This window comes from Manihot esculenta, chromosome 11, assembly GCF_001659605.2.
Source record: "Manihot esculenta cultivar AM560-2 chromosome 11, M.esculenta_v8, whole genome shotgun sequence".
NCBI lineage: Eukaryota > Viridiplantae > Streptophyta > Magnoliopsida > Malpighiales > Euphorbiaceae > Manihot > Manihot esculenta.
In genome coordinates this window covers 8,580,658-8,607,982 of record NC_035171.2, presented here as the reverse complement: position 1 = coordinate 8,607,982, position 27,325 = coordinate 8,580,658, and the positions used below count along the sequence as shown (strand labels likewise).

The 27,325-nt window shown below is 30.3% G+C and overlaps 2 protein-coding genes across 2 annotated transcripts; one reads left to right on the top strand and one right to left on the bottom strand.

Annotated features, from left to right (window-relative positions):
* The first annotated feature begins 4,018 nt into the window (after positions 1–4,018).
* LOC110625941 (pentatricopeptide repeat-containing protein At4g02750) lies at positions 4,019–8,582 on the top strand. Its single transcript, XM_021771653.2, has 4 exons — positions 4,019–6,965; positions 8,144–8,230; positions 8,304–8,368; positions 8,484–8,582. Exon 1 carries the CDS (start codon positions 4,102–4,104, stop codon positions 6,856–6,858), a length of 2,757 nt encoding a protein of 918 aa, XP_021627345.1. The 5' UTR covers positions 4,019–4,101; the 3' UTR covers positions 6,859–6,965; positions 8,144–8,230; positions 8,304–8,368; positions 8,484–8,582.
* Positions 8,583–10,460: 1,878 nt separating this feature from the next.
* LOC110626853 (amino acid transporter AVT6E) lies at positions 10,461–12,847 on the bottom strand. The gene has a single exon (XM_021772984.2). It carries the CDS (start codon positions 12,530–12,532, stop codon positions 11,024–11,026), a length of 1,509 nt encoding a protein of 502 aa, XP_021628676.1. The 5' UTR covers positions 12,533–12,847; the 3' UTR covers positions 10,461–11,023.
* Between the last annotated feature and the right edge of the window lie 14,478 nt (positions 12,848–27,325).

Here is a 27,325-nt window from a genome sequence, read left to right as displayed (position 1 = left end):
ATTGTATAGCTTTTAACAAGATTTTTAAAACTATATATATAAGTTAATTTTATAAGTTGAATAAATTTTTTTATTTAATTTTTTAAATTTAAATAATTTAACCTATTATCCACATAAATATAATTAACTTTATATATATTGATGATTTATTAAATTCATTTTTTTTCTATATCTAAATAGTTTATAAAAATATTAAATAATCTAACCATTACTTGTAGTATTCTTTTAATTTAAAATTTATTTTTCATATATTTAAATAATTTAATATATAATTTAATTGCATAAATAAAAAAATAAATAAAAATAACTATCATTAATTATTATTAAAAAGCAATTGTGAAAAATAAATATAAATAACTTGGCTTATAAATATTTTTGAAAAGGAAAAATATTAGCTTATAAAATTTTTAAAAAGGAAAATATTACGAAAATTAAATGCAATTTTTTTGGATTAAAATAGAATAAAATAATTTATTACTATAAAAATAATATTTAAACGTGCAATTTTATTTCATCAGAATCACTATCAAATTCTTAAGTTTATAGAAATTTGATAGTTCATTTTTATATTAAAATTATCGAAATAAAAATACTTTTATATTTTATAAGTTATTTAGTAATTTATTAAAAAATTAAGTGAATTTATTTAAACATTAGTAAAAGGACTAAATAATATAGAAATTTAAATTTATAATTAAATTTATACTATATTTAAAATTATATCAATTAAAATAATAAATATTCAATATAGATTAATAATATAATTTTCATCAATTAATAATTTTTTTAAAAATTTAAAAACTTAATAATAATTTTTTTTCTCAAGATAAATTATCTAAACTAAATAATTTAAAAAATTTTACAGGCCATTGGCCCCTTAATCACACCCTGGATTAATGATAAGAGCATATAAAAATTTAAAAGGCCCAAAATTAAAAAAAAAAAAAATCAAATCTAAACTCAAACTAAATCACGTAAATCCATTAGATAAACAGACAAACAATATGCATGTGTCGACCACCACATTAATTTCTCCACCGTAATGATGGCATCTATTGAAACACCGCCGCAGACAACTAATACAAGAATAAGTACAAAACAAAAACTATCACTAAACTAAAAAAGAAAAAAAAAAAAAAAAAAAAAAAAGTAACACAAAATTAAGCAAGAAAAAAGCCAAAGGCGGAAGCTTTTGAAATAGAAATGATAATTCACACAGCGCCACAAAAAAAGTAACGTTGCAGAGTTCAACCACGTATATGAGAGTGGTAGTCATCCAATATCTGAAATACTAATATCATTAAAATTTTTACAAATAACTAAAACCCTTTCCGACCTTACCATTCACTCTCTCTTTCTTTTTCTCACCTCGCCGCAACCTATATCTATGATATAGATTTGTATTAATTTATTTATCAATTTTGATATATTGCATTAATTTTTTTATATATATAAAAAATTAAATAATTTAGAGGAAGGTGATTTACATAGGTACTAAGGTAATACACTATATATTTAGAAATTTTAAATGACATGAAAAATAATTAAATTTCAAAATTAATAAAACGAAATGAAATAAATTATATATATACTTCTATTCTTTACATCCTTAAATAAAATTTTGAAAGATTTTGTGATTAATTTTTATTTATATTATTTATAATATAATACATTATATTATAATTAGAGGCGGACAGTATTTTAGTTTAAATTGAAAATATCGAACGAGCTAAATTAATTTAAAATTTTATTTCAATTTTTTATTAATTTTAATTTAATTTTTAATTTTAAAAATTTCGATTATTTCAATTCGGTTTGATTTTGATTAGAAAAAATTTAAAAAAATATAACCAAATCGATTAGTGATAATAATATATTATTTTTAATAATATAGAGATATTAAATCATATTAAGATTAAAATATTCTAATTAAATTTTAAAATACTAAAAATAACATAAAAATTTATTAAAAATTTAAACCGATTAAACTGAATTGAATTTAATTAAATCAGATCAGTTTGAATCGATTCGATTTTTTATCAAAATAAATTCAGTTTGATTTTCAATAAATATAAAAATTTTAAATTTCAATTTATTTAGTTTGATTTGATTTTAAATCGGATTGATCAAATAATTACCTCTTATTGTAATCCAAAGAAAAACTCCTAATACATTTATTTTCCCACTAAACTCTCTCTTGAATTGATATATATAAAAAGAAAATCTACTAAAAATGATATAAAACTAAATAAATTCATTTATTTTATTATTTTACATTACATTATTTTATATTTATTAAATAATTGTTACATGTGACGATGGAAAAAAATTGTAAGCTAATCAATTTCGTCAACTTACCACTTAAATTATTGATTATATTAATAAATTATCTATTAATATGTTAAAGGCATAAAGTACTATTTAACGTCTAGATAAAATTTTAAATTATTTTAAAAAATAAATAATTCTTGAATTATTTTAATTGTCATATATAAAATCCAATTAACAGAATAAATAACAATGTTAAATTTAAAAGATTATACCATTTCAAAAAAAATTTAAAATATTATAAAACCAAGTTATTATAAAAAAATTAAAAATAAAAAAATAAATCAAATAGTTTTCTATTAAAAATATCGCAGAGAAAATAATTTTAAAGAATCTGAATACCAATCTTGAATTATGAATAAAAATATAAAATTATATCTTTATAAAATTTTAAATCAAATAAATGCATTCAATTCAGTATCAGTTGAATTTAAAATTAAATCGAATTAAAAAAATTAAAAATTAAATTTTAAAAATATTAAAAATTAAACAAAATAAATTATTAAGATATAACTAAATCAATAAATTATAAATTATAAATTTTCATTTTGTAATAAAATATTATTAATATTTAATTAAATATATTATAAATTATAATTTAATTACTTTAATAATTATTTATTAAATATATTTGATGACGGTGGACAAGTCCAAGAAAGTAGAAGTGATCCAAAACCCGCAAATCTCTTCAGACCAACTTATCCAATAGCGCTAGGGGTGAGCATTCGGTCGGTTCGGTTTTGAACCGAACCGAACCGAATAAACCGAAAACCGAAATTTGAGTGTTTATGAAAACCGAACCGAACCGATTTTGGTCAGAAACCGAATCGAACCGAACCGGTCTGATTCGGTTCGATTCGGTTCGGTTTGATCGGTTTCGATTTTTAATAATTTTTTTATTTTTTACACTTTATTTTTAATATTTTAAAATTTAATTAAAATATTTTAATCTTAATATGATTTAATTTCTATATATTATTGAAAAAACATATTATTATTACTAATCGGTTCGGTTCGATTTTTTCTGATCAAAACCGAACCGAACCGAAATAACCGAAATTTTTAAAATTAAAAACCGAACCGAACCGAAATATATAAAAAACCGAACTAAATTTTTAAATCGGTTTGATTCGGTCGGTTTTTTCGGTTTGAACCGAATACTGCTCACCCCTAAATAGCGCAGAACAAGTCGGATTATCCTCGAGTCCAGATTAAATAAGAAAATCTAATTCAGTAATGTAACATGAGAAAAGATGACAATCCAGTCACCTCACACCCCTACTCGCATGAGCGCCAAAAAAATTGAATGATCTGGCATAAAAAGAAATCTAACAACATACGTACGTACAAATCTGAGTATCCTCCGCTCAAATTCATACTCTATTATTATTATTAATTCTCTATTATTAATTTTATAACATGTAATTAATTTTATATTAAATAGTACACTAATCAAAATATAATTCAATCTCAATTAAATTTTAAATTCTTAATTTTTTAAAAAAATAAATTTCTTAATTTTTATATTTTCAACTATTTAATTTTTTTTTTTAATAAGTATTGATACAGTATGCCTTTTAGCAAGCTAACTAAGCCCATTATTCCTATAGGGGATTAAAACAGCCCAACGCGAGAGGTGACAACAAGGCCTTCACCGGCTCAAATTCTAGGCTGCCTCCCATCTCTCAGAAGTCAGAATTGATGAGCAGAAAATTTTCTGCCCATGTGATAGTCTTCGTACAATAATGCAAAGGCTCGCCGTTTTGACGTCCAATGATAAGCTGCCGCTTGCTCCGCGTCCGCTCTCTCTCCACCTTTCCTCTCCCTATACATGTCTCCCAAAGGCCATTGTACCCGCAAAGGCATTTGTTTCAATGCAACCTAAGGATTCAACAACTTGGAAAGCTTGGCCGAGTTGAAGAGGCTCGTCATGTGTTCGACTCAATGTCTCAAAGGGACAGTGTCTCTTGGAACTCCATGATCAATGCTTATATTCAAAATAACAATATTCGAGATGCTAAATTACTTTTTAATGCCTTTGATCACAAGAATGTGAGGACATGGACCATTTTGCTATCTGGGTATGCAAAAGCTGGGCTTATTGAAGAAGCTAAAACCGTATTTCAATCGATGCCTGAGCGTAATGTAGTGAGTTGGAATGCAATGTTAGCGGGGTATGTGCAGAATGGGGATATAAAAAATGCTAGGAAGTTGTTCGATGAGATGCCCGAGAAAAATATTTCTTCGTGGAATTCAATTATAACCGGGTATTCTCGATGCGGATTGATGAGAGAAGCGAGGGAGTTATTTGATAGAATGGGAGAGAGGAATTGTGTGTCTTGGATGGTGATGGTGTCCGGCTATGTTGAGATAAGCCAGTATAGAGAAGGATGGCATATCTTTTTGATAATGATGAATAGTGGACTGATGCCCGATCAGTCAATTTTGGTGGTTGGACTGTCAGCAATAATGGGTTTGAATAATTTGGATTTGATTAGCAGTTTGAGGACTATAACGATGAAATTGGGCTATGAAGGGGATGTGGTGGTGGGGACTGCTATTCTGAATGCATATATGAGGAGTGGGAGTTTGGATAATGCTGCTAAATTTTTTGAAGCTATGCCAGTAAGGAATGAGTACTCATGGACTAGTATGATTGCTGCTTTTTCACAGTGTGGAAGATTGGATGATGCAATTGCATTGTATGAGAGAGAGAGTGAAAAAAGTGTTCCTACGAGGACCACGATGATGGCTGCATATATGCAGAAAGGGAGGATTGATGATGCCAGACACATATTTGACCAGATTGAGAATCCAAATCTAGTTACTTGGAATGCTATGATTGGTGGATATGCCCAGAATGGAATGGTTGAAGAAGCAAAAGCTATGTTTCTGCAAATGCCTGTTAGGAATGCTGCTTCTTGGGCAGCCATGATTGCTGGTTTTGTGCAGAATGGAAATTTTAGAGAGGGTTTGGAGTTGTTTTCTGAGCTTCTTAGGACTGGGATGGTTCCAAGTCGTTCAAGCTTTACCAGTGCTTTGGTTGCTTGTGCCAACATTGGAGATGTTGAAATAGGTAAACAAATACACTCCCTTACTATTAAGACACGTTCTGACTCTAATCCATTTGTGGGAAATGGCTTGATTTCCATGTATGCAAAGTGCAATAACATAGGAGATGTTTCCCAGGCATTTAGTACAATGAATGCGAGGGACACAGTCTCGTGGAACTCACTCATTTCTGGGCTTTCAGAGAACAACATGTTGAATGATGCATGGAACACTTTCGAAAAGATGCCAATGCGGGATGTGGTATCTTGGACAGCTATCATATCAGCATATATGCAAGCTGGTGAAGGAGAGAGGGCCTTGAAATTGTTCCTTGATATGTTGTCTGCTGGAGTGAAACCAAAACACATAACAGTTACTAGCCTTCTAAGTGCTTGTGGCAATCTGGGTGCAATCTGTCTTGGAGAACAGTTCCATGGATTGCTATTCAAATATGGATTTGATTCATGTTTATCTGTGTTGAATGCTCTAATATCTATGTATTTCAAGTGTGGTAGTCTAGATGGTCTTTATGTCTTTGAAGAGATGCTTGACAGGGACCTATTCACATGGAATGCAGTTTTAGTTGGATGTGCACAAAATGGATTGGGTAAAGAAGCAATCAAAATTTTCAGACAAATGGAAGAAGCTGGAGTTTTGCCAAATGAAATAAGTTTTTTAGGTGTTTTACGTGCCTGTAGCCAGGCTGGGTTGGTCAAAGAAGGATGGGACTATTTCATTTCCATGACCCAGGACTATGGGATGATCCCATCTGTTTGTCACTATACTTGCATGGTTGATCTCCTTGGGAGAGCTGGAAAGCTTTCAGAAGCTGAAGCTCTCATCCAAAACATGCCCATAAAAGCAGATTGTGTAATTTGGGATGCATTTCTTGCTGCTTGTAGGATCCATCAGAACATGGAAATTGGCCAGAGGGTTGCTGAAAAGCTTTTAGAAATGGGGACAAAGAGGTCTGAGACTTATTTATTATTATCAAATATATATGCATATCAAGGCATGTGGGACAAAGCAAGGGAAATAAGGGAATTGATGAAACACATTGCCGTGAAGAAAGAACCAGGAATCAGCTGGATTCAGATCAAGAACAAGGTGCACTGTTTCCTTGTGGGAGACAAGAAACATGATGCAATCGATGAAATTCACTTGGCACTAGAGGACTTCTATAGATGCTTCAGAGCTGCAGGTTATCCAGATACAAAAGTTGTACTTCACGGTGTTGAGGAGGAACAAAAAAAGAATGAGCAGGATTACCACAGTGAGAAACTTGCCCTTGTGTGTGGCATTCTGAGAACACCAAATGGGGCTCCTATTCAGATTATGCAGAATCTCCGAATTTGTCTTGATTGTCATTCTTTTATGAAATTCATGTCCAAAGTCACTAAACGTAAGATCATTGTTCGAGATGGAAATCAATTTCACCATATCTGGGATGGTACATGTTCTTGTGGGGATTTTTGGTGAGCTTGGTGCAGCAGAAACCTCAAATTGAAACCTTTGATTCCGTCTTGTTGGGCAAATACTGTACGAGCTGCAGTGCCCAAGATGCAAACTTATCATGTGACACTCAGGTTTTTTTTTCCTCTATCATTTCCTTTTTCTATTTTTTTGCATTGAACATTCTGCTGATCTCATGAGAAAAGAAACATTTATGTCACCTAGACTGGAAAATCCATGAATCCATAGTGAGAGAGACCCAAGAAATTAGTAACTTATATCCACATAGTCACTCATACCTGTATTTATTGTCAAATAATTTAATTAAGTTGAATAAAATTCATTAAGGAAGCTTTATATGTATATAAAGAGCATTTATATTTTTTTTAACTTACGCAAAATAAAATTTTTAACAAAAAAATCATGCGTAAAAGCTTCTGAATATAGGTTTGGTCTAGGCCTAACTCATTTAGAGGGTGTTGGCTAAGGTTTATGAAAATTTACTTGTTTCAAATGGAAAATGTGGTAGAGGGCATTTTGTTAATTTTTAAAAAAATTAATGGTACTTTGGATGAAAATTAGATGAGGGACTAATTTGTATATAATATAAAAGTAGAGACTTAATTATTTGATTTTGAAAATATAGGGATCTCAAGGACACTTGAAATTTATTCTAAACTTTTCAAATTCAATTTAGCACTATGGTTACGATTGCAACAAATTCAAAATGTTTGACTTTGTTGTGCAAAATTTAACGATTTGGCTATAACTGTGATTTGGCATCCAAAGTTTTGATTTTTTTCATCCTGTAGTTAATGAAAAGTTATAATAAGTTCACTAGATTCTCAATGTTATAAATTGAATTAGGACGGCGTCATCTACTTAAAGGCTGAGCTAGGGGCACTTTTTTTTTTAATGTAAAGGCTGAGATGCATTCATCCAAAGAAATGTCATATAAAAGAGGCACTAGCACTACTGACAGCTTTGTGGACATTTAACAAATTAATCTCGACTGAATTGCAGCTTAATGACATGCCAAATGCCACCACTTTGACGGAAATAATTTATCTGCATTGGTACAGGTTTACTTCTTGGTGAGCTGGAAAGCTGAGAAAATGCTTTAAGTTTCTGGAACATTAATGATATGGTTTTAAAATTTTCTGATTTTCATATATGATTTTTTATGCTTTCATGCTTCCTCCTTTTCTATGACAATAAGAGATCAATTTGTAAATCTGAAAATTCGTTTCTATGTCCTTTTTCCAATATTTCGATAAACAATGACAATGAGACATTCACTTATAACTAACAGGTGTTGGAGGCAACAATGAGGCATGATCTAGCGGACACAAGCAGTTGCTATTTATAGATATGATGCAATTCATAAATGTTAAGACAGGTAAGCATTTGCTGCATTTATTTTTGAAACCAAGAAAGTTCCTTTCAAGTGTGCTCACTGAAGTTATTTGCAGCTAAAGCTTGGTGAATTAGAAAATTGAAGGCAAGATGGGAAAGATGATTGATAAAAAATATGCTGGTGAGATCATTATCTTGTAATTGTTAAATCTTAGTTTGTTATTGGACTTTAGATTAACTTCTGCATACTTATGTCACAAGTTGTGCTCATTATTTCTTTTCTATTATGTTTTCAGTATGGGGTTAAAAAATAGTGGTTTGTCTAAAACGACGGCTGCTCGCTTGAATGAGGACTCATCTCAGGGATTAAATGTCAGAATTGAGATGTTTCAGGTCAAAAATTTTAGCTGCCCGAGTTGCTTTCCTTGCCACCATGCAAGAAGTGAAGAAGACAATTGCTTTGTTAGCTTGGAAAGCGATGCATTGATTGTCTTAATGTCATCAATCCCAGTCAACAAAGCAGCCTGATGTGCTGATACTTACAATGGAGATTGTAGAGGCATTTGGTCTACTGGATCTTGGTTGTCCAAGGTTGTGAAGTCGGTGGATTCAGAAGTTCATGAATAGGCCATGTTGACTCCAGAATTTGCTAGCAAGCAAATAGATCTGCTGCTAATTCCATGTGTCTGTTTATTCTTATCACATCACATGGACTGCATGCAAGTGGAATAGTGAATAGTGAATAGTGAATAGTGAATAGTAGTTTTCATGACCTTCTCCCTACATCACGATAACACAGAGGTCGGCGTTTGAAGTCTCCTTGATGGAGCTGTGAAATTGATCTTGTAAAATGTTCTGCTATTCAGCAAATGTTGATCACTGAACAATACATCAGTGGCATCTTGGGTTGCTGAAAAGAGCACCTCATTTGCTTGGATTTGGAGAAGTGGGCTTCATCCCTGGTGCCATCACTGATGCGATGCCGAATCCTGATGAGAAGGATCTTTAGACCTTGTCAAGGCCCTGCTCTTGTTGAGGAGATCATGGCAAAGCTCAATTGTACAATTTCCGTAGTCTAGCATTTCTTCCAGCAAAATTGTTTTGCAGCATTTGTCTCAATCCTACAGAGGAAGTGTTGGTTTGTAGGCGAGTAGTCGAAACAAATTGGATCATGGAGGCTCTGATGCTCAGACTCATCATTACACTTCATAGAATACCATATGAAATATGTGTCCCACGCATATTTATGCACTCTCATATTTGATTGACATATTCATGTGTAGTTAAGTTTCTGCATTTGTTTATTTTACTTTATTTATCCAAGCACCCAAATATAAATTTAGATCCATGTCCTTGCATTTTTTACTAGAGAAAGTTGACAAATCAGATATTGAGATATGCATATTTCTGACACCCGTATTTGAGTTCAAGTGACAGATGCAGGGTCTGCTACGTTTCGATTCCATAAGGGGTATGTTGCCCAGCCATACTAATGCAATGTGAAGATGGTTTCTTAGTGTATTTTAAGACCAACTAAATTTGCTAGCCATGCATTTTATCAGTTTGTGTAGGCGTTGCTAGGTTTGAGTCTAGGATTGATTGGTGTTGCAGTTGGTGTTACATACTTTCTAGTTAATTATAAAGCTCTTTTATCCTGCTCGCTTGTGGAAAATTGAAATAATTTTAATATTTTGAAAAAAATTTCTCGTAGAATTGAAAATAAAATTTCACGTCTACATATGCTACAATTTAACTAAGATATAGGAAACTATTTTAAGACTTTTTTCATTTTTTTATAACAAAAATTCTGTTTTTCAAATGAAATTTTTGATATTTTTTATATAAAAAAAAAATTATACTTTTAACTTTTCATAATTAAAATTAAGTAATTATTTCATTTACAATACTAAAAAATTATATTATTATAAAATAAGGTTTTAATGATATCAATATAATTAATAAAATGAGGTCCCTAATACCTTTATTGTTTTTAATAAATTTATAAATCAGTATGCTCATGTTTTAGTAAGAGCAAGAGCAGCTATTCCCATGCCAAATTATAGCCATTTGTTGTATTATGACTTGGATTTCCATTCATCATATATGGTGTTTATTTCAAAGAAACAAAAACAAATGAATGTATTTTTACTTTTTCATTATTGTTTATGAAAAATGAAAATTAAAATTCTCTTATAAAATGGAAAATATAAAAAATTGTTTTCTTCTATCAAATAGGACATAAATAATCTCATCTGTCATATATTTAGACCAACTTAAAATATAATACTTCCTTCATTAATAGGAAAAACAAACTACAATCGATAGCAATCAATGGCAAGTTTAGCATTGAGAGCAAACAGGATAGGAATACAGTCTAATAATATGGGAAAGAAAAAAGAAAAAGATCACCTTATTGCAGCATTCTTGCTGTTGGAGTATACATTTAGAATGACATTCGTGGCAAAAGAAACAACAAAATCCTACTGCAACTGAGATGTATGTTCTTCATTAACTTAAACATAGTGGGTGTCATATAAATATAAACTAAATAAAAAGTATTTTACCTAAACATTCTTCAAATGGTTTGTTACAGTTGTCTGATAGTCTCTGTGTGTCAAACATCAGGGCACCCTCCAGATCTGTCTGAGCTTTTGTAAGAACCTCATCACATCTGTGCAATCTGAAACAACATTTTGCCAGAGGTCCATCAATTTCCCAATTAGATTTGGTTGTCTGAAATGGGCAGACACCAGAGAAATTATCACCCACTCGAATCTGGAGAAAATTGGCAATGCTTTTTGCATAGAAACTAACACCAAAAGCTGTAAGAAGAATATCATTTGGATTGGCCTTTAAGGCTATAAATATTTCCAATTACTCCAACAATGCTAACTATTATTGCCATGATTAGCATAAACCATGACAACAACTTCTCTCCATGGCTCAAACTCTCGCCTCGATCACTTAATTTCAGTGCAATAAGAGACGGAAATATAAAACCTAATGACACTGCTGTAGTTGCCCCTGTGAATTTGAAAGCTGTCCAAATGTTTGGCACCATAGTAGAGCCAAAATAAATCAATCCCAATAGCACTGCAGTTAATGCTAAAGATCTTTTCCTGCTCTCCGCGAGTGGAGCTGATCCCTCAAACACCATATCATCCACTGTTTGCCTTAAAGAGAAATGAACAACAGGAAAAACAAGAACCAAATGAAGAACATACCCAACCCTCACAATATAATCTATGGCAGAGCTAAAAGGAATCCCGAGGTCTACGTCGAAATTGGTCAGCACATCAGCTTCAGTATCCTTCCCAAAGAGTAAATAACCTGAAATGGCAGTCGAAGCATAAACAATAACGCAAAGAATAGTTGTAATTCTCCCCACTTGGTTCATCTTCTGGGGTGATCGACCTTCAAGTTCATTATATATAGGCTGAACATTAAAATGGCAGACATAAGCATTTGTCGTGATGGGAATCACCACAAGCAAATCCAAAATGGCCTTCTTTGAACCAAAATCAGGAGTCATTCTTGGAACCTCAATTTTGCCTTCAACAAGCTTAATAAAAGCAACAATAAAACATACCACAACAAAGACAACAGCCAAAACCACAGAAGCAGCTGATGTTAAGCTAAGTGAATCAATCTTATCCAGAGCACAGAGAGGTGCAAGAAAAATCACAACCACAACCAAAATCACCAGCTTCCTATGATCCCACACACCATGTCCTAACCATTGATCTAAAACCCCAACATGATGGAAAGATCCAGACAAAACATCACCTATAATTATCAAATAGACAACCATAAAACCTGCATTGTTCACAATTATACAAATCTCGGACAAAACCCTGGCAGTTTTCCCTAAAGCACATTCGACAACTTCACCGTAGGAAGAAGCCTTACAAAGAGCGGAAAACCTAATTAATAATTCAACGCTGATTTCAGAGACAATACCCATCAGAATGATCAACACAATCCCTAAACCCAATCCAAGAACCTTCATTGTAGCTGGCAATGCCATAATCCCGGCCCCAATAATAGTTGTGGTGAGATTAAAAACCGCACCGTAAATTCCAGATCCATTATTGGATTTAGAAAGAACAAGAGGATAACTATCAATATCAAAATCATCATCATCATCATAATCACCCCCACCACCACCATCATTATCACCTAAAATTTTAGCATTCTCGATCTGGGGATCTATAAATTCCTCCCTATCATTAAGAGGGAGCAATTTGATGTGGGTGTTTTCTGGGTGTGAAGGTCCTTCAGGATCATGATTCAATTGTAATTCTACGAAGGAGTTCTTGGGAATAGCTGTGTAATTGCTATCCATTAAATAAACAAAAGAATCAACCAAATTGATGTAGAACTTTTGCAGATCTTGAAATACAGAAAATGGGGAAGAGAAAATGGAAGTAAATGCTTACAGAGAGATAATGAGAGGCCCCCAAGATCTGTGTGAGAGTCAACCTTTGTTTTCTCTTTGACGCAGAGGGAAAGCGGGAGGCTTTAGCAGACAAAAAAATGGGAGCTTGGGGAAGAATAGGTCTCGCCATTGGCGGAATTTGTTTTCTTTTTTGGATTTTTTTTCCTTCGGCTAAAAGTCATGCCACGTCATACGGGCCCCTCCTAATGATGGCTTGTCTTTGTAAATCTTAATCTCTCCACTCTGCTCCGACGTCGGAAGGGACGAGGTTGTGATTTAAGCAAAATCTATAGGTTGCTTCTTCCCAATTAATGGAATAAAAATATATTTTAAAAATAAAATTATATGAATGATGGATACATTTAGAGATCGTAAAAGAAATTTTTTTTTATATTCACATATTTAATTTCGTAATAAATATATTTAAATAAATTTAAAAAATTTTAAATTTTAGTCTGAAATTTTTTAATTTTCATTTTAAAAATTAATTTTTTTAATTTAATAAAAATAAATTTTTTTAATAAATACTTTATTTGAGAAGTTTGAAAAAAGAAATGTACATGAATTTTAATTTATATTAATATAAATATAAATTTAAAAATAATAAATTCAAATATTAATTGTAATTATGTTATTGTAAATTCATACTCAATATAACTTTTTAATCCTCATTTTAATTTTAATTTAGAATTTGAAATTTCTATTGTTAGCTAAACAATAAATTTCCATCAATCATTTGCCAGTAATTCAATTATTAAATATTTAATTTGCAACATAAAAGTTCAAAAATTCAATCGCTAAAACTTTATTAGGAAACGATTTTAAAAATAATATTTTAATTCAATTTAAAATATTAATATTTAAATAAAATTACTACTTAATTCATATATAATACTATAATATTCATTAATTAATCTTTTAATTTTAAAAAATATATTAAAATATTCTGAATATTTTAAAAGTCTATTAATAAGCATTTTCATTAATTTTATTATTAAATATTTTACTATTTAATTTTTATATTTTTAAAAAATTTATTAATTATCCATCAAATTTTTTAAAAAACAATTACTAATTAACTAATATTACCTAACATTACCTAACTTCTCCAAATTACCTTTCTAAGCAATTTGAAGATATATGCCAATAAAAACGTTTTATTAACCTCACATACAAATGATCTTATTTTCCACAATCAGCTTTCTCCTTCTCTAAATTTTCTTATATTTTTATCTTTTTTCTAAAGAAATATTATAATATAATTATTATATATAAATTAATTTTTTATAATCATTATCATATAATATATATCATAATTACATAATAACTAATATTAAATATTTTAATAACGATTTAATTTTAATAGTAAATAGTTATTCTTAACAAATATTTTAAAATCAATGCCAATTAGAGTAAATATTTTAATAATGATTTAATTTTAATAGTAAATAGTTATTATTAGCAAATATTTTAAAATCAATGCATTCAAAATAGAGGTGAGCCGTTCGGTTCAAAATTAAATCGAATGAAATAAATCGAAAATTGAAATTTTGATATTTATAAAAATCGAATCGAATCGATTTTGATTAGAAACTGAATCAAACAGAACTGGTCTGATTCGATTTAATCGATTTAAATTTTTAATAAATTTTTTATTTTTTACACTTTATTTTTAATATTTTAAAATTTAATTGAAATATTTTACCATTAATATGATATAATCTTTCTGTATTTTTTAAAATAATATGTTATTGTCACTATCAGTTTAGTTTGAATTTTTCAGTTTTTTTTATAAAAAATTGTTGTGAATCGAAATAACTGAAATTTTTTAAATTAAAAATTAAGCCAAACCGAAATAAATAAAAAATTAAACTGAATTAGTAAATTAATTCGGTTCGATCAATTTTTTAGATTTAAACCGAATACTACTCATCTTAAATCAGAGCGGATATCTTTAAAGATTTACACAATTTTATCTATATGTTACATTTGGTTACCTACAAAATTGAAATTATAAATAGTAATTCACTTTAACTCCTATGATTCATTTTGTAAATAAAATAAATATAAATTTTGATAAAATATGTATGGTTTCAATTTTTTAAAAATAAAATTTTAAATTAAAAAAATATATAATTCTCTCAATCCAAACAGAAAAATGATAAAAAAATAATTAAATTAAATTATTACATAATTTCAAATAAAGGGAATTTGTATTTCTTTTCCCTTTTTAATTTCTGAATCTTAAAATATTGATTTGCAATGTTTTATAAACACGAATTTAGGTAAATAAATATTTAAAATATAAATCTAACGTTAAAATTGAAGTCCACTAATTATTAATTTATTTCATTTTATTTATTAATGATTAATTTATTATTTAAGTTTAAAATTAAAATATGTGACTATAAAATTCAAACTTCAAAAATTCAGTGATTTTAAATATTTTAGTGATTTTATTTGAAAAATTCACAAAATGTAAAAGTGAAAAAAACTATAGAGTCATAATGGAAAAGTTATTATGAGATTTTTTTTTCCCTATTTATGATATCTTTAGATTTTTAAAAAAACTTATTAGTTTATTTTTATTTTAAAATTATTTAATTAAAATATTAATAATTTTTTTAAAAAATAATTAAAATGTAAAAAATATATGTATATATATATTATTGTGAGAAACGGAGAGAGAGAGAGGGGACAAAATTTTGTCATTATAGTCCTCGCCACTCATGTGTTAGGAATTATGTCATGTCAACTTAAGAAATACCGACAATATCTCGCGAGAATTAAATAGTACAGGTAGCAAGTCTACAAGGTTGAATAATTCACATTCTATAACTCAAACAAATGATATTTTACTACCCGAAAAAATCCCATTCAGATTATATCGCGACGAGAAATTAGAGAGAAAACGGGTCGCGAGTTGTCCAGATAGATTATAAGGACGTGGAGAATGGGCTTTAAAAATTTAATTATACAACATCAACCTTGATAGACCTCAGCTCCATGTTACTATCCACTTATTTTAGGTATATAAATATTCTGAAAAAAAAAAAATCAAAAGTCAACAAAGTGGTCCTCCTTCCCAGAGGAGTTTCCAAATCAGAAATCCAAAAAACAATTATTTTATTAAGCCATTGTTAAATATTTTCTCTCTATTAATTTAAAAATATTTGTTATTATTTTCATTTTAAATAATTATTATTTAAAAAAAAAGATATATTCTAAAGTATGCAGTTCATATTATTGGACCAACTTATAAAGGCAAAGTTTTTTTTTTTTTTTTTGAAAAAGAAAAGAAAAGAAAAGAATAAAGGCAAAGATGTTGTATGGTTAGTGGGGAAAACTCTCCAATTATAATTCAACAACCTTCTGATCAAGAAGGGTCCCATCTCTTTCCTCTTCATTCTTATCATTTTTTACAATATTCAATGGCCATCATCATTTATAGCAAATTAATATTTTAAAAATATATAAAAATTAGAAATTACTTTTGTAAATATAATAATATATAGTTAACCTTATCCAATAATAATATATTTTAAAAATAATTTAAAGATAAATTTAAATAAAATAATAAAATTTAATAGTTTTTTATTTTAATTAAGAAGAAAATAAAAAAATTATATTATAATTTTTTTTAACTTTAAAATTTATAATATATTATCTTAATATTACTTTTTTTTCAAATTAAATTAATATCTTAAAAAAAAGCTAGTGCAGATCAACATTAATCATAATTAAATGAAAATTTTATTTTAATTAAATGATTTGAAACTTTTCTTCATTCAATGAGATTGAGTAAGATTGAGTATTCGGTCGATTTAATTTAAAATCAAACTAAATTGAATAAATTAAAAATTAAAATTTTAATATTTATAAAAATCGAATCGAATTGATTTTAATTAGAAATCAAATCGAACCGAATCAGTCTGATTCAGTTTAATTTGAATTTTTAATAAATTTTTTATTTTTTATATTTTATTTTTAATACTTAAAATTTAATTAGAATATTTTAACTTTAATATAATCTAATCTCTTTATATTATTGAACTATTATCACTAATCGATTCAGCTTGATTTTTTTAAATTTTTTATGATCAAAATCAAATATAATCGAAATAATCAAAATTTTTAAAATAAATAAAAAAATTGAACCGAATTTTTAAATTAATTCAGTTCGATTGATTTTTTTAATTTAAATCAAATAGTACTCACAAGTTTATTCCCGTAAAAAAGTAAATACATGTTAGAAATATCTTACGTTTGAATAGGTTGGTTTGATGCGAATGGTAATATATTAGTGTTTTTTTTAAAAAAAACATTTAACTCATTTGTCATGTTTGATTGGAAGATGGGATTTTTTTTTTTAAATATTGATATGAACTTTATTTGGTAATTAAAGTGAGTGGAGAATGGAACAATTTCCACCAAAGAGAGAGTTAAATCTTAAAAGTTTGTTGCGGTAGATATAATAAAATAAGGAAAATGTGAGACACCAATGCCCTTTTGCTTCAAAAAGAGGAGAGAATGTAGGACCTTCCCACTATTTATGTAGGAGGCATTAGGGTACCCCATAATTCTTTATCTTACAATATATTATCAAAATAGCTCATACTGCCTATTTTCCTTAAAAATAATAAAAATTAAAATTATTAACTTAATACTTAACATTTAGAACACATAGAAAATTAGTCAATAAAAAATATTTTTATTAAAAAAAATAAATTATTTTTAAAAAAATTCACACTTTAAATTCTTATTAAAATTTTTGTAAATAAATTTATTAATAAAATTTATTTTTAAAAATAAAATTAAATAATGGAAAATAAATTATTTTTAAAAAAATATTTTCAGAGGCAAAAAATATTTAAAATTAATATTTAATAAAAATTGTATATATATATACCAACTTATTAAATTTACGATGCTAATTTTGCTATTATTGAATATATGTGGTACTAATTCAGAATTATTTATTATATAAATAAAAAAAGAAAAGAATAATAAATGGAATGTTGGAAAGCAAGGATAAACCCCTTTTTTTCCCTTTATTCTTTAGAAACCATGGAAATAAGGTTTTTTTTTTTTTTTTTGGAAATTGATTTTAATTTATTTGGAAAATTGTCAAGATTGGGATCTTAAGAGTTTAAAATGATCTTATATTTCCATTCCTAATAATAATATTATTAATTAATTTATATATTTATCCTCCAAGTTTATACTTTAGAAAGTTTTATATGGTAAATTATTTCTTATTAGAATCTGAAATTTGAAATTTTACGAATCTAAATTCTAGAATTATTGAATTAAAAATATTTTTGCAATTTAAAAAGTTGATTTAAAAAAAAATAAGAAAGAAGATTTTCCTAAAAGATTATCTTAAAGAGTTAGGGCTTTATTGAAAGCAATTCTATTTTTGCTTATTAATGCTCCATTTATTTTCTAAAAATATTTTAATTTTTTTTAATATTTAGGGCATTTAAAAAAATTAATCAAATAAAAATATTTTTTAATTTAAAAAATAAAAACACTTTTAAATTAAGTCATTTCTAAACTTCAAAGGATATGTTATATTACAATATTTATAAGAAGTAAATTAATGATCATTACCGTTTAGGAATTTAATTTAAATTTAAATTTAAATTTCATTAATATTAAAAGTAAATTAAATATTATTAATTAATAATTATATTTTATTTAATACATTAAATTTTTTTTAATAATATTTAAAAAAATTTACGTAATACTAAAATTATTATTTTAATTGAAATGAGTTCTTTTTTTTTTTTTTTTTTTTCTCTTCCCTTTGAGAGAGCGCCAAGCTGTGGAACGGCTCTTTGCTTAGAGACAAAATTTCCTATTCGGTAGCTTTGAGAATTGAGACCAGTCGCTTTCTATTAGCTGCAAAGAAACAAAATATTAAAAAAATTAATTCAAATTAGAAATTTAAAAAAAAAAAAAGAAAAAGAAGGTGGAGGAGTCATTGATAACGTAACTCCACTTTCCTTCATAAAAAAACAAGACCCACTCTCTGACAAGTTACGACTGACACCAGACGCGAGAAATAAAACATCTCCAAAACCTCAATTTATCGCAATATTAAACTTCGGGAGTTGGGGGTTTATCGCGATAAATTGGGAAGTGACGATATGATTTCGGAAAAACATAATTAAAAAATATGGGAAAGGACACATCAGTGAAACTGCTAGACCACTTGAGTAAAAAGGGTAAAGAGTACTCTCAATGATGGCGCGTGGATTTTACGGTCCAGACAAGGTATGGAGGAGGCAGATGGGGGCTATCTTAAAGAACAACCAATAAAATAAGCCATGCAATTGGTACGGTCACCCAGCTGTAACGGGACAACTGAATTATTAAAACATAAATATATATTAAATACATAAAATCTATTAATTTCAATAATATTATTAATTGTGCATTTAATTAATATAAGCATAACATCATATGAAGATCATTAAATTAAATATCTTGTGAAATTAGTTTTTATATGACTTTGAACTTTTCATATTTTTATCATTTAATTTTAAGAAAACAATATGAATAGAGGGTATTAAAAAAGTGCTACAAATTACTATTTTAACTATATTAAATAATTTATATAAAAATAAATAATATAAAAAATAAAAATATAAAAAAATATTATACAATTTTCGTAATTTTTATTTTATCTATAATTTAATTTATACTAAATTAATATCTTATAATATAATTTTTATATTAATATTATTCACGGTATTTAAAAGTTATTATTATTTAGGAAAAATTACTTTTTAGTCCCTGAGGTTTAACGTAATTAACACTTCTGTCCCTCTATTTTGGCGATCCAACACTTAAGTCCCTCACTTTCTCTTCCGTCCAAATTCATAGTCCTTCCGTCCATTTAAACCGTTTGGTCAAATAGTCAAAGGTGAGAGGTGATAATTTTTTTCAAAAATACCCTTTTTTCAATGTGAAATTTCTATTTTTTTTTCTCTTTTATGTTTTCTCAAGAAGAAGAAGAAGAAGAAGAAGAAGAAGAAGAAGAAGAAGAAGAGGCATTTGGATTTAGTGAGGGTTAATTTTGTCAATTCACGTGTTCTAAACAGCTATTTTTGACGGAAGGACTATGAATTTGGACAGAAAGAAAGTGAGGGACTTAAGTGTTGGGTCGCCAAAATAGAGGAACAGAAGTGTTAATTACGTTAAACCTCAGGACTAAAAAATAATTTTCCCTATTATTTATTAATAATATATATTAAATTAAATATATTAATTTAATATAAATTAAATCACAAATTTTATAATAAAAAATTAATAAAATTATAAAATATTTTTCATGAAAACATTTTTTAAAATATAAAGTAATTTTCTTAAATAAAAAGAGTCTAAAAAAGCAAAATGAAAGTGAAGGAGGGCACCACGCACCAGTGGTGAAGATTGGTAAAAAGAAAGCAAAAAAGTGAAAAACTTTTCAATAATTTAATTTTTTTTCCTTGTAAAAAGAATTTCTATTATCAAACAACAAAAATTAATGATATTTTCTATATATGAATTTTAATCAACATGTTTTACATAAAAATCAATAGAAAAAGAATTATTGCATTGAAAATATTATGACGTGGCAAATTATACAATACACGCAGTGTATGACTCGGTTATGCGCGCTCATTTATAATTTTTTTTTTAAATTAGGAAAAGTGAGGTCCATCCATTATGAGTGAGAAAATAAATACACTGTGTAGATCTACTAAATTGTCGATGATGCGATTAATTTTTAATATTTTGTTTGTTTGTGAAAAATAGAAAATATTTTATAAGAAAAATAATAATTTATTTTTTATTATTTAATTTAATTTTAAAAATAAATATATTAATAAATTTATATATAAAAATATCTTAATAGAATTTTTAAAACACAACAAATTACTTTTTTTTTAAAAATTATTTTTTTAAAATAAAATTTTTAATTAAAAAATATTTTTTATTGACTAATATTTTTAATAATTCAACAGCATAAAATATAAATTCCTTTCTCTAAAGTAAATTAAGTGTAAAATAAATCTAAATTAACAATAAAAAAAGTGGTGCAACATAATAATGGCTCAATGGAAGTCATGAACTGTAATTATGAGACAAAATCATATGGCAAGGTTTAATAAATTGATATACAGTTACAGAGGTCTCACCCCTAGAAAGAAAGACTAGAAAATCGTAACACTTAATACTTCACTCAGACTCGCCTTTTATAAACAGAGCGTTTATAAAAAGTGTAACAGCCCGGAAACCGAACTGCCACCGGCACTAGGATCCAGATCGACTTAAGGTCGCCGGGACCCGTAGTAAGCCTGCTATTCTGTCTGTATACCTGTGAAATCCCATACATGATCATACATTTGCTGTAAAAACATAAAACTTTTCTTCATTCCAAGGCTTAACCTGTGTATGCAATCTTTCTATTCTCTACTAATCCCTACTAGAGCTCCTCATGGCCCTAGGCGGATCAAACTCATCATGTTAAGCCTGGTTTTGCTCATAAACATACAACAATAAAGAAACATACATAAACTGATCATGTGACGCTACAAAGGGATTACAATCTTATAAATCAAACACCATTCTATACATATACACTATCTCTATACAATGACATGTCCACGCTAGCTATTACAAAACTCTGTACTCTTCCTGTACTCTGCTGAGTTCTCTCTGACCTCTGAACCTGCACAACTGGAGTTAGGGGAGAGGGATGAGCTACGATAGCCCAGTGAGTAGAATAATAAAATAACAGGTGATAAAACATGCTCTTATGGAAATGCACCACATCACAACATTTCATCGTTTAGACGGACATAACCACCAAAAATCCCTAGACTCTCAAGGTTGCCTGGCTCACCCAGGTCTTACTCGATCTGCCTGCCTGGCCCAGCCAGGTCTTATACCAATAGGCTGCCTGGCCCGGCCAGGTCTTACACAGATCGGCTATTGGGGTCGCCTTGGTCCATCTCTCTCATCATATGCATCATATTATGCAATGCGTCACATTCGTGATACTAATGCAAACAACCTACCATAATCATCATGATGCATGAAACATGCTAAAATCATCGTATTTGTCCATATTAAAAGATTAAGTTAAATTCCACTCACCTCTGGTTATCTTTGCACTGACACTGCAGGTTCTGACACTGGACTCACTGCTGATTTCCCTGATTCCTCTGGTCCGTACCTACACAGGTGGACTCAAATGAGGGACCAAACTCACTCAAGAACATCTCTAAGAAACGCCCCAAAACCAGACCACCTTCGGCAGCCGAACGTGAAGCCGCAACCATGCAATGTTAGGCGGCCGAAAGTACCCTTCGGCGGCCGAACCTTTGCATTTCTCCCTTGTTGCTTTTCTTTCAAAACTCAATGCTTTTCACACTTCAAAACATGAAAACAAGTGGAAATACCTTGGAAAACATATGCATTACCCTTCTCGAGGGTTCCGACACCCAAGATTCCACCGGACTACAGGAATTCCGATGCCGGACTCGAGCCGGGTATTACAAAAAGTTACCGTTAACAGATATAATCTAATAGATTTTCATTATACCTATAAATGTGGGATTCTCAAGTCTCAGAACATTCTTTGCAATGAGGACTGATAGACGGGGTTCCTCGAGAAGGGAGGTCATTCGAGTCAGCGTCAAAGCCAAATATTGGATGTCCCGAGTCCATGTGGCTCCAGCTCCAGCCTCTTGCTCTATTGGTTCAACTTGGACAAGGCCTGCTGCAAGAGTGGCTCTTGAAGAAGACTCTGGTTGAGTGGGGGCTGGTTCCTCAATTGCAGGTGGAAGAGGGGAGGAGGAAGCATAATAATCTCTTCTGCCCTGCAAGCTCGTTTGGGAGGTGGGTCGGTGACTCCAGCAACAGCTTTGCATTTGCAGGCAGCGGATGCCGCTTCGGTGAATTTATCCTTCTTTCCTACCATACCTGCACATAACAAAAAGTGAGTAAGTAAGACAGTTTTAAAGGCAAAGGCAGTTAGAAAGAAACATACCCTGCTCACTAGCATGGGAAATGCTTTCCTGAGGATTTTGAAAACTGGGCGGATGAGGAGCCCGAGCCTAATCCACCTGGAAATAACTCTGCTAGGATAAAGCGGTGTTCTTCACCGCCACATTGATATGTATCCTCTAGGTCGAGACCGTCTTCTGGAGAAAGTTTAAGGCCTCTTCCTTATCCCTTCGCGGCTGGACCCTATCTTTTCTTAGCTCCACATATACATTCCAGCTTGTATGGAGAGGGCCAAAACCTTCAAATACCCTACGACAGAGAATGAGAAACTTGTTCTTCTAGTGCTTCAAGGATGAGGGGATCCAGTCGAAAAGTGTCTGGCATTTCTTTTCGCTAAAGAACAAAAAATCTTCATTCTTTCGTGTATCCAACTGGTACATTCAGGAGAAGAGTGCAACGCTCGGTTGAATTTTATTATTAAAGCAAACGAACCGAAATGCCACCAAAATCTTTTAGCTATTGGGGGTGCAGTTGGACGACCGACGACTTGTGAAATCATAAGACTTTAATAAAAAATGATCCATGGAAAACTAAAGACCTGCTTTCAGCTGTTCTTCGTAGACCATGATGGTGTCCTCCGCTGAGATCTGGTCATCCACATGAACATTCGGATAAGGAACATAAACTCAAAAAATCTCTCGAGAGATCTGGTAGTGGTCGTGAAGCCAGTCTACATCCTTCTCAGTCAGCACGAAAGGAATGTCATTTATCAGGATGCTTTCATTATCATGAATCATCCTCAGCGGAACAATGGGAGTAAGAGGGCAAATGGGGCTACCGAAGAAGGAGCTTGAGGTTGAACTTCCACCAGAATAAGAGGAAGAAAAATAAAAATTCCTATTCATTTTTATGAAAGAAAGCATGGATAGAAATTACCTTAAGGAAATATGAGAATGAGAGGCTGAATGGTCGAGTCTTTTTTAAAATACAGAGATTAGTTATGAGCAAAAGTGGTATTTATAGGAGAAGAAGATTTTTTATACTAAGATTTTGATGGTAAATTTAAATGCGACTCAAGCAACAAGGTAATTATCATTTATGTCTAGGAATAGGCGAAGCGACGGGAGCATGAAAAGTGAATCCAGACAAGCCACTTACCGTAGATCATGAAGACAAGTATAATCTTTGAATCTGAAGGAAGGAAGACCGTTGGGGGACCTCTGATGCGACATAATAATAGCCTAAAGTAAGTCACTAACTATCACCATAAAACAAGGTCACATGGTAATAATCTAACAAGTTGACATACGGTCGCAAAAGTTCACTCCTAGAAAGAAAGACCAAGACACTATAACACTTGGTGCTTCACCCAGACTTGCCTTGTAACATCCTCAAACACATAGCTACAGCAGTGACATCACTAGGTAGGGCTAGGCTATTTCACTACTAATAACTGAATCATAGAAAACTCAAATAAAGAAACAGACGTATTCAGAAATAAAGCAGACAGTGTGATTAGCGAGTCGGGAACGAGTCACTTTCGAAAGGTGCTTAGGGTTTTCCGACGTGCTTGCTTGAGGTGCTTGTTTATATTCGTCATGCTTGCTTAAAAGGACTTCTAAAGGCTAAAAGCATATTTTAGTAGGTCAATCTATGATTATTGAAAGTTTAAAAAACTAAATTGAAACATGGTAAAGAGTTTAGTGGGTTAAAGTGTAAATATGGAAAGTTAAAACATAAAAGTCAAATTTTACTTTCCATGTGTCACCTAACTAAGGAAAGGAGAAATGAAAAAGAAAATTTAAAAAAGAAAAAGGGATTTTCTTCTTTCTTCCTCCACCATTGCCGTAGCTCACCCATTGAAAAAAACCAAAGCTTTGTTTTGTCTTCCTTCCACCAAAGCCAAGCCAAACTCCACCAAAGCCAAGCCAAACCTCACCAAAACAACTTCTTCCTTTAACCAAAATCTATCCTAAGATCAAGAGCTAAAGGAACAGCCATATAGTGAAAGAATTGAAGAAGAAAGGTTTAGGGTTCCATATACACCAAGCTTGAAAATCCAAGGTAAGCTTAGAAAGGTGAAGGAGATAACATCTTCTCATTTCTTCATGCATGAATTTTCCTTATAGAGCTTTAATTTATAGTTTATTCAATCCTTTCCTAAGACATAAATCTACCTAGGTGAAGGAATATCAAAGGGAAAGGAGATAGCTAGAGATTAGAAGAGGAAAAGAAAGAAGGAATCGAAGAAAGGTTTGGTGTTTGTATGATTTTTCTGTTTTCCTTTGATTCTGCCATGAATAAGTGAAATTAGGGGTCGATTTTACTTGCTGGAAATGTTGTTTTGATTGTATAAATATGTTATATGAATGTTAAAATGATGTTTGAAAGGCTTAGAGTAAAGAAATTTAACATGAGAGCTAAAAGTGCAAATCTGGCAGAATAGGTTGTAACAGGACAGCTTGTGTTGATATTCTTATAACTTATTGTGTGGTTATTGAAATTAAGCCTAAGATATACCAAATGAAAGCTAAGACAAAGATCTAAAACTTTCATGAATTGACAAAATTCTGAATCTGTAGGTAAGATGATGAAAATTTGAAGTGAACCTAAACTGGATACAGAGTTAGTGCATCCAGAACAGTGTGTATTGATTATACTATAACTAATTATGTACTCAGTGAAATTTGTTAATACCAGTGCCAAATGAATTCTAAGAATTATACCTAAAACTTTGTAGAAGACACTTAAGCTTTAATTTGTATGGAAATGTATGAATCTGATAATTTTTGTGATACTATAAACATGTACTAATACTGGACTGATTAAGACCTGATTGAGCAGCTTGTAAAGAAAAATTCATAACTTAAGTTAGGATGATTAGAATTGCATGAATCATACCTTGTTGGAAAGATAAGACATAAATGTACATTTCTTATGAAGAAACTGAAGTTACATTATAACTCTAAACTACTTGAAAAGTTGATGCAATATATGGCAGAATGTAGTTTTCTACATTAAAATGCTAAGTCAATAAAGTTTTGCACTATTTGCCATGAGTTTTCCATATTGTAAATCTTGGCATAAGATATATGTAACTTGGAAAATGAATTCAAATAGCTTCAAATGGTATGCATTTTACATTGATACATTGAATTAATAGTGCTTGGCCCTGGTAAACGTAATAGGAGTCGAGGTTAGTATAAGGGTATGGCATGTCATATAAACATACAGAGTTCGCAGTACTGCTACCGATACATGATCTATATTTGAGGTTACATATCTGGTACCTCATAAGCATGGCCACAGAGCTCTGCTATCACAGATTTGGCCTCTGAGCCTACCGTTCGGCACCCTGTGCCTACCGTTATAACTCCTTATCTACCTGGTCGATCCTACTATGTGTTTATAAGGGCTAAGATCTTAGTTAAGATTGATACTTGATTTTGTGAACTTACTAGTGAGTGTTAATATGTTTGCATCTATTACATGCACTAAGCTGTGGTGATTTGCTATGAATAGAAAATGTGCAATAAAGGAAAAAGAAGATGTTTTTATTCTGATTATCTGTAAACGTGAACTTGTTTACGCTATTTTGTTATTTGTTGTTATCACCCACTGAGCCTTAGCTCAGCGTGTTGGTTTTTACCTCACGCAGGTTGTAGATAAAGTAGGCACGCGAAGTTCATCAAAGGTCTACATCAGATATCAAAGCCATTATCATAGCTGGTTCTTTTGAGTCTCTGAGTCATAGTACAGTTTTATTTTGGCATGTACATATTAAATAAAGTGAGTTGTAAAGATTATGTAATCAAAACTAGTGTGATGTTCATATGTATTACAGGTTAAAGTGCTAATGAAACAGAGGAAATTCTGCCGAAAAATTTTGGTTTAGAAATCTCACATTTATTTTAATCACTTGATGAAAGTTACATGCATTACCTAAAAACTTGGTATTTACAGATAAAAGAAATTGTTTAGTCCTGATATATCTAAAAAGGTATAGTTTGTGACATTTCTTGCTCTATCTACTCTTTGATAGGGTAAGGGGTGTTACAATTAGTGGTATCAGAGCAAAGGTTTAGGCGATTCTAGGTCATAGTATGTAGGTGTATATGTGTCATATATGTACATGCCAAAATGAGTTACAGCTATGATATGGTTCTGATGTAAATCTCTTCTTTGTGTCTTTAGGTCCTATAAAAGATGTCATCTGAGTCACAGAGAGCAGCAGATGAAGAGGTAGAGAGTCATGCTCCCTCTGAGGCAGCTGCACCTGCTGCTGCTCCTCCACCTGCTGCTGCTGGCGGACCAGGGCAGGATGCATTGTTTCAGCAAATAGCTGAGTTGATTAGGAGGGTTACACAAAATGTACCAGAGGTACCACCACCACCTGTAGCAGTCCAGGTTCCCCCACCTGTGGTAGCTAGGCCTCCAATAGAAAAACTCAGAAAGTATGGTGCAACAGAATTTAGAGGTAAAAAGGAAGATGATCCTTCAGCTACAGAATTCTGGTTAGAAAGTACAGAAAGGGTTTTACAGCAGCTACAGTGTTCACCAGTAGAGAGCTTGATGTGTGCAGTATCATTGCTAAAAGATGAAGCGTATCGATGGTGGACAACTTTAACACAGATGGTTCGACCAGAGCGCCAGACTTGGGAATTCTTTTTGTCAGAGTTTAAAAAGAAGTATGTTGGG